This window comes from Coptis chinensis, chromosome 2 (genome assembly GCF_015680905.1).
Source record: "Coptis chinensis isolate HL-2020 chromosome 2, ASM1568090v1, whole genome shotgun sequence".
Classification (NCBI taxonomy): Eukaryota; Viridiplantae; Streptophyta; class Magnoliopsida; order Ranunculales; family Ranunculaceae; genus Coptis; species Coptis chinensis.
The window spans coordinates 106,676,174-106,685,791 of record NC_141457.1 but is presented as its reverse complement, the minus strand read 5'-3'; the positions used below and the strand labels follow the sequence as shown (position 1 = coordinate 106,685,791).

The 9,618-nt window shown below is 39.3% G+C and overlaps 3 protein-coding genes across 5 annotated transcripts; 1 reads left to right on the top strand and 2 right to left on the bottom strand.

Moving 5' to 3' along the window:
• The first annotated feature begins 2,519 nt into the window (after window positions 1-2,519).
• LOC147520162 (uncharacterized) lies at window positions 2,520-4,126 on the top strand. Its single transcript, XM_086591645.1, has 2 exons — window positions 2,520-2,975; window positions 3,122-4,126. Exons 1-2 carry the CDS (start codon window positions 2,792-2,794, stop codon window positions 3,880-3,882), a joined length of 945 nt encoding a protein of 314 aa, XP_086447771.1. The 5' UTR covers window positions 2,520-2,791; the 3' UTR covers window positions 3,883-4,126.
• LOC147520161 (pentatricopeptide repeat-containing protein At5g40410, mitochondrial-like) lies at window positions 3,592-7,222 on the bottom strand. Of its 3 annotated transcripts, none has more exons than XM_086591643.1 (2): window positions 7,148-7,222; window positions 3,592-7,049 (listed from the first exon to the last, which is right to left on the bottom strand). In XM_086591643.1, exon 2 carries the CDS (start codon window positions 6,806-6,808, stop codon window positions 5,294-5,296), a length of 1,515 nt encoding a protein of 504 aa, XP_086447769.1. In that variant the 5' UTR covers window positions 6,809-7,049; window positions 7,148-7,222; the 3' UTR covers window positions 3,592-5,293. The 3 variants fall into 3 exon arrangements, with proteins under 3 accessions (XP_086447769.1, XP_086447768.1, XP_086447767.1); XM_086591642.1 differs by having other exon boundaries at window positions 3,592-5,229; window positions 5,281-7,193; XM_086591641.1 differs by having other exon boundaries at window positions 3,592-4,883; window positions 5,281-7,193.
• Window positions 7,223-7,322: 100 nt separating this feature from the next.
• On the bottom strand, window positions 7,323-9,330 carry LOC147520160 (GPI mannosyltransferase 1-like). The gene is made up of 4 exons (XM_086591644.1): window positions 8,999-9,330; window positions 8,730-8,912; window positions 8,010-8,557; window positions 7,323-7,755 (listed from the first exon to the last, which is right to left on the bottom strand). The coding sequence occupies exons 1-4, from the start codon at window positions 9,264-9,266 to the stop codon at window positions 7,441-7,443; spliced, it is 1,314 nt and encodes a 437-aa protein (XP_086447770.1). The 5' UTR covers window positions 9,267-9,330; the 3' UTR covers window positions 7,323-7,440.
• Between the last annotated feature and the right edge of the window lie 288 nt (window positions 9,331-9,618).

Genomic DNA, 9,618 nt, shown 5'->3' with positions numbered 1-9,618 from the left:
ATTACACCAAGTTAAACATTAGCTCTTAAATTAAAGTGAATAAAGCTAATGGTTTTGGCTGTTGTTAATGACTGTTCTTCATGTGGATGAAGATGCATACGTATCTAGTCTGTGTATTGCAGATAGTAGTGAGGTGTGAATCAGTAACCCGGTTTGGGAATCAATAATCAGATTGGAATCAAGCCACACGTAGTTCTTGAAGGTGGTTTTTATAGGAATTGAGAATATATATTGGACGCGACATGTGTACTGATGAGTACATATTTGCGGTCGAAATGTGTGGTACATTTCCACAAGAGAGGGGGGTAGATGTAGGCCGGTATTGTTTGTTTGGCATAGCATAATGATAGTGAATGATAAATTGTAATAATGGTGAGTGGTTGTAATGGTTTGTGTATTACGGCGGGAAAGAGACATAAAGATAATGTTGGTAATGATGAGAATAACAGGTGATGATACCATGAGGTAGGACCGAGTGGCGAGTCACTGGTGCTGGTGCTGTTGTATATGCGAGTCTTTAGATTTTGATATGGCGAGTGCTTGAATTGTCTTCGAGTGTGATGGGTATCTATAAGTATGGGGTCAAGTTATGCTCAAGGAGTCGTTGCTTGTGACCTTGTGTACATCATGTGCCTGGTAGGATGTCCCTTACATATTCATAATATAGTCTATTTTGATTTTTAATATGTGGAGTAACAACATCACCAACGGAACTTGATTACTGATTTATATAACAAACAAATGGCTAATGGCTAAACAATCTAATGGAGTAATGGGTAATGGACTAATGGGCTATTGGCTAAGGTCACATGAGTACACGATCCCTTCTTTGTTATTTTAGTTTTTATTTTTCAAATGGAACTTTATTTTCTATATAGGAATAATAGGATATTTGTATATGGTTAAGTACAAAAACCACTAACATCAGGATTCAGGAAGTAGTATAATTTGGAAAAAGTTTGGTGGAAATCAAACCTAAATTGAGATCTAAAGTGCCAAAACTTAGGTAATAATATGTACTAACTTTAATCAGGCTGACATTCCTATATTGTCCACCAATCCAGTTTGGATGCCACATTTGAAGCAAATCAATGAAATCATGCAAGGGTTGGTTGCCCAACGAATGTATTTATACAAGTGAAATATGTCCAAGTTTTTGACTTTTTGCTTGCGCAGAGCTCTGGGTAATCGGTACTTTCACTCCCAAAGTATTGCAATAATCTTATAATCATAATCTTATGATTCTTATCATAGCCAACATTGAATAGCAGATGTTCAAGGATATTTTCTTAGGGTGCAAATCCCTTCAACAGGCTCAAATATAATATTCATCTTTGAACAATCCTTGTAACAGGAGGTTGAATGCGCCATTGGGAGGGATTATAGTCCATACAATCAAACAAGAAAATTATAAAACAATAAATAATAAATATCATCATCAAACAAAAGGGTAATAATTTAATGTTCACAAGTAACAGCGAAGAAAACGATAAATCCTTTAGCATGACTTGGAACAGCAATCAATAGAGGTGGGCGAGGATAATGTGCTCGAAGCCTCGAACCCCTACTTCGGTTGGTTTTATATTACAAAAAGAAGCATGGCATCATATCAGGCACGATTGCATATTGAGTGTTCATTGTTGATGTGAAAGAGGAAGCTACCTTGACCTTGCAGGTAATGGTATACTTTGTCCATCGAACTCTTTGCACCGCCTTTGGGGTGGGAAGGTCAGGCCCATACAGCCTCGTAAGCTACAGGCGTTCCACGACTTCACGAGTTGCTTGCCCCTGACCTTCACAGTGTTCATGGCTTCATGCTTTTCTTGGTCTGGAATCCACACAATTGAAAGCTGCCTAGATTAACTTTAAAATGCATGTCTGCTTGAAGTTTCGAACCTAGACTAATTTATTGGTTGTGCATATTTAGTTTGCAAATTTGTAGGATTTTGCTGTTGGAGTTTTAACTAAACATGAGGACATGGATCATCCAAGGACTTGGACACTTGGTAGGAGTTTTCATCTGTCCACTAGTCCCTGCTATGCAAATTAGCATAAAGTTTAGCATTTATGCAAATTAATTTGGGAGATATTATTGGATTGAGGTGGTTATTGGAGTATGATAAAAACTTAAATTAGTTATGGAGCACAGGAGTGTTTTTATGGGTGTGTCCAAGATCATCCCTTATAGAATTCAGTAAACTTTTGAATGGATTTCACCATGCCCCCTTTGGCAGGAATTTTGGTGGCAGAATCACCTAATCATCCCTTTAATCACTACTGCTCGTCTGCTCCAGCTCAAATTTCGCCCCTTGGAAACTTTTGTAAATTTGTAGAGTAAATAAAAACAACTTTCGAAGTAAGTCTGCCGTTCACTGCAAGCGTAAATTTTCACCAACGCTTATATGGCTTCTGTTACACCTTCATAAACCTGTTTTGGTTACAAAAGCGAAGGAAACAAACTAATAAAGAACATATGGTCGTGTCTTAATGTCAGTTTTCATTAACAAGCAGCTTAGTTCTTCAGCCACATCATATCTATCAACATCTTGGTAAGGAATCGTTTTCTGGACCCTGTACTCTTAAGATATATGTAGGTTTGGTAAACTGGTGTTGACCTTGCTTATAGTAACATTATTCCTTGCGCAAGCAAACACCTAACATGGTTGTCCTCTTGCATGGTGGTTATACAAGCAAATTAAAGAAAACACAATTCGTAGCATCGTCACTTGGATACTCACTTTATTAAAGGACTTAAGGACTAATGACCACACTTACATGAAGAATAACAGAGATGGGAGGAGCATGGGTCGTCTTCGGTATATTTTGTTTCAGTTACTTCCACATCCTTGTTGATGCTTGGAGAGCCACTTGCCATAACCCTTATTATGGAAACTGTTATGGGATCTCTCACAACTGTCCTCCTGGTTGTCCCAGACTATGTGAAGTAGACTGCAGACTTTGCAAACCTTATTGTGGTAAGCTCTTCATTTGTTTTTCTCTTATCCAAAATCTTTTGGCTGTATGAGGATATAAAATTCCCTTCTGATTTTGAATACTCCAAAATTTGATTCTAGAGCATTATACTGACAAGTAACCGATAATCCTTTTTGTTGTAGAACAGCTTGTGATAGACCAGGAGCTGTGTGTCAAGACCCTCGTTTCATTGGAGGCGATGGTATCATGTTCTACTTCCATGGCAAGAAGGACAAAGACTTCTGCTTGGTCACAGATTCAAACATCCACATAAATGCTCACTTCATCGGCAAGAGAAGCAAAAAAGGGAGAGACTTCACATGGGTTCAGGCTATCGGCCTCTTGTTCGGATCTCATCAGCTGCACTTGGGTGCACTACAAGTTGCGAAGTGGCAGGAAGTCACCGAAAATATGTTAATTAAATTGGATGGAGAGAACATACTGGTACCAGCTGGCGAGGGCAAAACATGGAGGTCACCAGGTGCAGGGTTGAGGATCCAACGGCATGCTGAAGCAAATCTTGTGACAGTGGAAGTGGCAGGATTGTTCAAGATATTGGCACGAGTTGTTCCTATTACTCCACATGAATCCAAGGTCCACGGGTATGATGTGACACAAGAAGATTGTTTCGCACATTTAGAGCTGAACTTCAAGTTTTACTCGCTAAGCTCAAAGGTAAATGGGGTGCTAGGACAGACTTACAGACCGACTTATCGCAGTCGAGTCAAGATGGCAGCACCAATGCCAATCATGGGGGCTGCAGAGTTGTTCACCTGTCCACATCTATTTGCTATAGACTGTGCAGTCTCCAATTTTAATAAAAAAATTGACGAAGAGAAGGGTGGCGAGCCTCTTAACGTGGCATGTGGAGGTGGCAGTGGTGCGAAAGGAATGGTGTGCAGAAGATAGGCAGAAAGATGATCAGAAACAAAAAGGTCTTACATGTATTTACCAATATTACCCCCACTAGATGAGCCAATTAGGATTTCTATCCTACAATTTGATTTTTTTTTGTGTACTTAGGAAGGAGACCCTAATTTCCTATCTGGGAGAAATCCTAATTGGCTCATCTAGTAGTAGGAGGGTAACACTAGTTCACCCTTACCTTTTTCAATAATCTGTGGTCTTATGAATTATGATTTACTTGTTGGAACTTTGAACCAAGTATATCTGTGTCCACTTTGATTTGGAAATAGTAACAGGACAACCGCCTTCTATCACACAATTGGATACTTTGCCAGGTTAAACGATTCCTTAATTTCTTTCTACCGTGCACTGCACTGTTACAAAACTTGCCTGTGTCCATTAAAGAGGCTTTTCTGTTTCATTAAAGCTTTAACCTTTAGATACTCCTTCCATTGACCAGCCGCAGACTATATATCAGATAGAACATAGTTTCAAGGGTCCAATATAACTAGTACAACCAACCTTTATGCAACACCCTTCCCAATCTTATGCTGGACCATAAACACAATTTAATGCTCCCCACACTTGCATTAGGCTCAACCCATATGTTTTTAATAAGTTCATGACCACCTCCAAAAAGGCAGATATCAACCACTCAAATACATAGGCACAGCGTCCAAATATTTCATACCCTGTTCGATGTACCGTAAAGGCTGCAAGCACTTCATCATCGGGCTGCTGCTAGCCTTAACCATGAGATTGAAGCAGATAAGATACCATGTATAGACAGCAAGCATAGCAGTCCAGGGTCTCTATGGTTTTTAAATCATCAAAGACAGCGTTTTCACCGTCTCCAGTAGGAAGAAGGAGCACAACACTGATACAGCTCGTGTACTTGGGGTATGATTAGTCATCAACCCGAAAACATGGAACCTTGCCTCATTGTTCATAGAGCTGCAACCAAGGTCCTTCTGAAGGCTTCTTTCTTTCATTAAAGCTCTCACCTAGTTCCAAGGGTCACCAGTAAGGCTACAAGCACTTCAAAACCTGGGTGAAACCGTGAAAGTAACACAATCGGGCTGCTGCTAGCCTTCACCATGAGATTGAAGCAGATAAGATACCATGTATAGACAGCAAGCATAGCAGTCCAGGGTCTCTATGGTTTGTAAATCATCAAAGACAGCGTTTTCACCGTCTCCAGTAGGAAGACGGAGCACAACACAGTGATACAGCTCGTGTACTTGGGGTATGATTAGTCATCAACCTGAAAACATGGAACCTTGCCTCATTGTTCATAGAGCTGCAACCAAGGTCCTTCTGAAGGCTTCTTTCTTTCATTAAAGCTCTCGCCTTTGAATCGACCTCTCATTGACCAGGCACACACCATATATCAGATAGGACGTAGTTCCAAGGGTCACCAGTAATCTTGACAAGAGCAGAATCCATTAGCAAAGTGGTGAAACCGTTTTGAATCTCGAATAGTAATTGTACGGTTTTCAACTAGTGATATAAACTTTGCGGCGCTATGACAATCACCACATATTCTAAGGTTATTGGTTATCATTATAGGCATGCCCGCACCACTAACTAGAAGTCCAAATGCAATTGCAAGCTTCTCACTGTGCTTATAAATCATATCCTCTTTCACCACCTCATCAACATCATGTAGAACATATTCTGTGTTACACACATAACCTGCATTTTGCATCTTCGTAATGACTTCCCCTAGCTTCAAGTATATTTCCTTTGAATCCGGGTGTGATTGATCAGCCACCACAAACCTATAAACCTTGCCTCCATGTTCAATACAACTGGAACTCCGGTCCTTTTTAAGGCCTCTTTCCCTCATTAAAGCTCTTACCACTGAAGCCTCCTTCCATTGACCAGCTGAAGAGTAAATGTTAGATAGGATGATGTAATTCCTAGAATCTAGTGGGTCTAGTACTAATAACCTTTCTGCAGCTTCCTTCCCAAAGTTGATGTTACTATGGACTCTACAAGCACCAACTAAAGCTCCCCATACTCCTGCATTAGGCTCGATAGGCATGCTTTCAATAAACTTCCAAGCTTCCTCCAAAAGTCCAGACCGACCCAGGAGATCAACCATGCAAGAATAATGATCCACCTTTGGCTCAACTCCATAAACTTTGCTCATGACCTCAAAGTATTTCTTACCCTCTTCGATAAGCCCAGAATGACTGCAAGCATTCAAGAGATGTGTGAAGGTAACCTGATCAGGACTTATACCTTTACTAACCATGAGATCAAAGCAATCAATTGCTTTTCTACCATGACCATGCATGGCATGGGCAGCAAGCATGGAAGTCCAAGCTATTTTATCTGGGTTGTTTAACTCAACAAAAACTTCATACGCAGCATCTAAACTCCCAGATTTCGAATACACTCCAACAAGTGCAGTTGTGATGGGCACGTCTGAACTGAATCCAGAACACACAATATGGCCATGAATGGCCCTCCCTGGTCTCACTACAGCTAAATCTCCCAAAGCCTGAAGCATGGTCACAAAAGTTGCTCGATCAGGCTTGATGCCCGTTCTTCTCATTTCATTGAAATGACTAACACCCACCTCAGAAAACCCATTTTGAACACAAACAGCAATCATCGAATTCCATGACACTATATTCCTCAACTCCATTGCCTCAAAAAGCCGACACGACGCATCAACAACACCACATTTCCCATACATACTAATGAGAGAATTGATCACTTTAGTTTCAGACAAAAAACCCATTTTCACTGCGTAAACATGGACACATTTTCCTTCATTTAATGCTTGAATATCAGCACAAACTGGAAGTACAGAGATGAGTGTCACCTCATTAGGCTTCATACCAATCTCTTTTCTCATCCTGCAAAACAAACTAAAACTCTCTTTCAAATCCCCATTCCTCGAAAAAACCGAAATCATTGAATTCCACGAGATCAAATCTTTGTCCGGTAATTCATCAAACAATTTCAGTGCACCATTTAAATTGCTAAACTCTGCATATAGACCAACCAACTGACTGCCTATGAACCCATCATTGTAATTTCCACGTTTAATCAATGTACTATGAATTGTCTCGCATTCTGCAATTGAAGAAGAATCATTTAAAGAAAAATGATTTTGAGGGGCGAGTGTTGAGGAAAGGTTTCTTGTGGTAATTGAACTGCATAGAAAAAAAATTTGAGGAATGACGCGGCTGCGACATTTGGACAAGTGGCAGGGGAAGTGATAGAGTAGCATTAAAGTAAATGGCATGGCAACCTTTATATGTCAGCGCGCGCTAATTTTTTGTAAACTTAAGTTCAGCTAGCTAGACAGCCTTCTGCCCCTCTGCACCTTCACTGAATCAGTATATGTGCACAACTCTAATACAAGTCTCATGAGCTTTCCTGCTTCGAGGTCAACTGATTAACTAGATGACGAACCGAAAATAAACTTGAAAAGAAGGAACTAGATGGTGAAATAAATTGCTACGAGCAGTTAAAAACTTAAGATTACAAGTTACAACAGGAAGTGAATGGCCCGGGAAAATAATCAACTAACATATTGCTCCATCACTGTAGCTTTCTTCCACTCTTGGAACTTGTTTTCTCTGACCAAAGGAAAACTGGAGAGAACTTGTGACGACGTATTAACACGACGAGAACCCATGTGTTCGCAGCCAAGAACAATAAACCTGCAAACCACAACTGGACAAAGACATTTTTGCCTTTGAACTCCAGCAGATAACCCCACATCAGCCAGTGGATCTGAGCACCCATCCATATGAGAATGCAAGAGATGCCTTCCCATCTGAGAGTTATAGTACTCCATGGAAGTACAAGGGGCAACAGGCAAAAGTACCACACAAAATACTGCGCTGTTATAACCTGAAAATGAGCATAACTTGTCATTCCTTATGAACATTATGATGCACAAATATCCTATCTATACTTGCCAAACATAACTTTTACAGGGAAAAAAATCCCTAATTTTTAGGAACGACGTATGTCATCAATGTATAGGGATTCATGTTCATGACGGTTTTTTAAGATATAATTATATGATAAAAAGTAAAATCACATTCAATGAGCAAGCCCCCACCCCCCACAGAAGAACAGGATCAATGACTGAATTGACAAACCTTGTTGAATGCTACAAACGCTACCGTTTGAACCAAATAACAGAAAGGGAGGTCCTGTGCGAAGCGGAATATGAGAACCAGTTGCACCATCAACTGGGGCAAAAAAGTAACAAGCTTCTCCAATATTGAAAATTCATGTTGATGATGAAGATAAATGTGATAAAAATATATCGAGAAGTTGTGTCTCGGATCTGTCCTGGTAAGATGGTACAACAGTGCCTCATTCAAAAACTCCCACTGGTAGAGATAGAAGAAAAGACCAGTCCAAAAGAAGAAGACAGAACCAGATAATAGCCCAAATAATATCTTCTCTCCTGTTAGCATACTTCTTAAAAGAAGCCATGAATCAGAAATACGAACTAATCCTTCACCACTAGAACTTTGTTGAGATTTTTGTTGACTTGGGGTCCAATTTTGGAGGTAAGGCTTTGAACCAGATTGAATGTTATGGGGCTTTAGAACCAGAAGTATTGGAAGTGCATAGATGATTGGATATATTCTGAAGTGGACGACGAGCCCATACCAAAATGCCGCTTGCAACACCTTACCTATAAATAAAAACAGGATGATATAGTAGAATATAAACTTAACAAGTAACCAACCAAATTACAGTTCAATGGAAATCTTAGTTAGTTGTACCTCATAGTCTACACATTTCACGTATATATAATACAACACTTGAGATTCTAAGAGTTATGCTTGGGGGAGTAGAGCTTACACGATTCATGATACAGATAATAATCCACAGAACTATTGCACAAACAATAGGCTCACAATTCCCACGGGTTCCAATTGTGAAGGTAAACGGATTGAAAAGCCACACTCCCATAGAAATTAGACAAAGATTCTCAGGAACACCACGGAGCTTCAAAATAATCCGGATAAACAATCCCACAAGAAGATCTGTACTATAATAAGAGCATTATTAGTAAGTCCAAGGTTTAAGTAAAAGTATAAAAATTAAAAAAGAGGAGGAATAGTTTAAATACCTGAAGCAGAGAATAAAAGTTTACCCCAGGAAGCATGAATAAATGAATTAGGCAAGAGCATAAATGCAAGCAAAGGTGAGTATCGATATGTAGATCTCTTATAAGGAGACATTCCAGTTGCCATTAAAGAAGATGCATCAGAAAAGACAAGGTAATCAAGATCAGTGTATCTAACCTCCATATGGCTATCTTGCCATTCTCCATATATTATAAGACAAACCCGAACAACTGCTGAGACTAGTAGAAGTGACCGGTAATCGTAATTCATTGCTACAAGAATAATAATATTATTAAGGTCTACTCAAATATTCCTTGGAAAAGAGATCTCACATTCAGAACGAGAGTGGAAACCCCGATTTCTTTTAATTTTCGATAATTGTGGGAAAACGCCGATATATATCTTCACTATCATATTATTCCGATTTCCAATTTCCCTCCATGTTAGCAATTCGCCAAATTATTCGCGAATCGAATTTTTGAATGACAAAACGTATAATATTTCTGAATGTTTGAAAGATTCGTAATAATTTGCGATTTTTTGCATTGAAACGAATAATACGGAAAAAAAATGAATTAAAATTCGGTGCGTTTTTGTTATTTTTTATGTATTTTATGTCCTC

Excerpts from the sequence above, each read along its gene's own strand:
- LOC147520161 (XM_086591642.1), bottom strand. The coding sequence starts at position 7,141 with ATGCCATTTACTTTAATGCTACTCTATCACTTCCCCTGCCACTTGTCC.
- LOC147520162 (XM_086591645.1), top strand. The coding sequence starts at position 2,792 with ATGGGAGGAGCATGGGTCGTCTTCGGTATATTTTGTTTCAGTTACTTC. Across the intron at positions 2,976-3,121 it reads ACTTTGCAAACCTTATTGTG|CTTGTGATAGACCAGGAGCT; the intron begins GTAAGCTCTTCA and ends GTTGTAGAACAG.
- LOC147520160 (XM_086591644.1), bottom strand. The coding sequence starts at position 9,266 with ATGAATTACGATTACCGGTCACTTCTACTAGTCTCAGCAGTTGTTCGG. Across the intron at positions 8,913-8,998 it reads ACTTTTATTCTCTGCTTCAG|ATCTTCTTGTGGGATTGTTT; the intron begins GTATTTAAACTA and ends ATTATAGTACAG. Across the intron at positions 7,756-8,009 it reads CGTTTGTAGCATTCAACAAG|GTTATAACAGCGCAGTATTT; the intron begins GTTTGTCAATTC and ends GCTCATTTTCAG.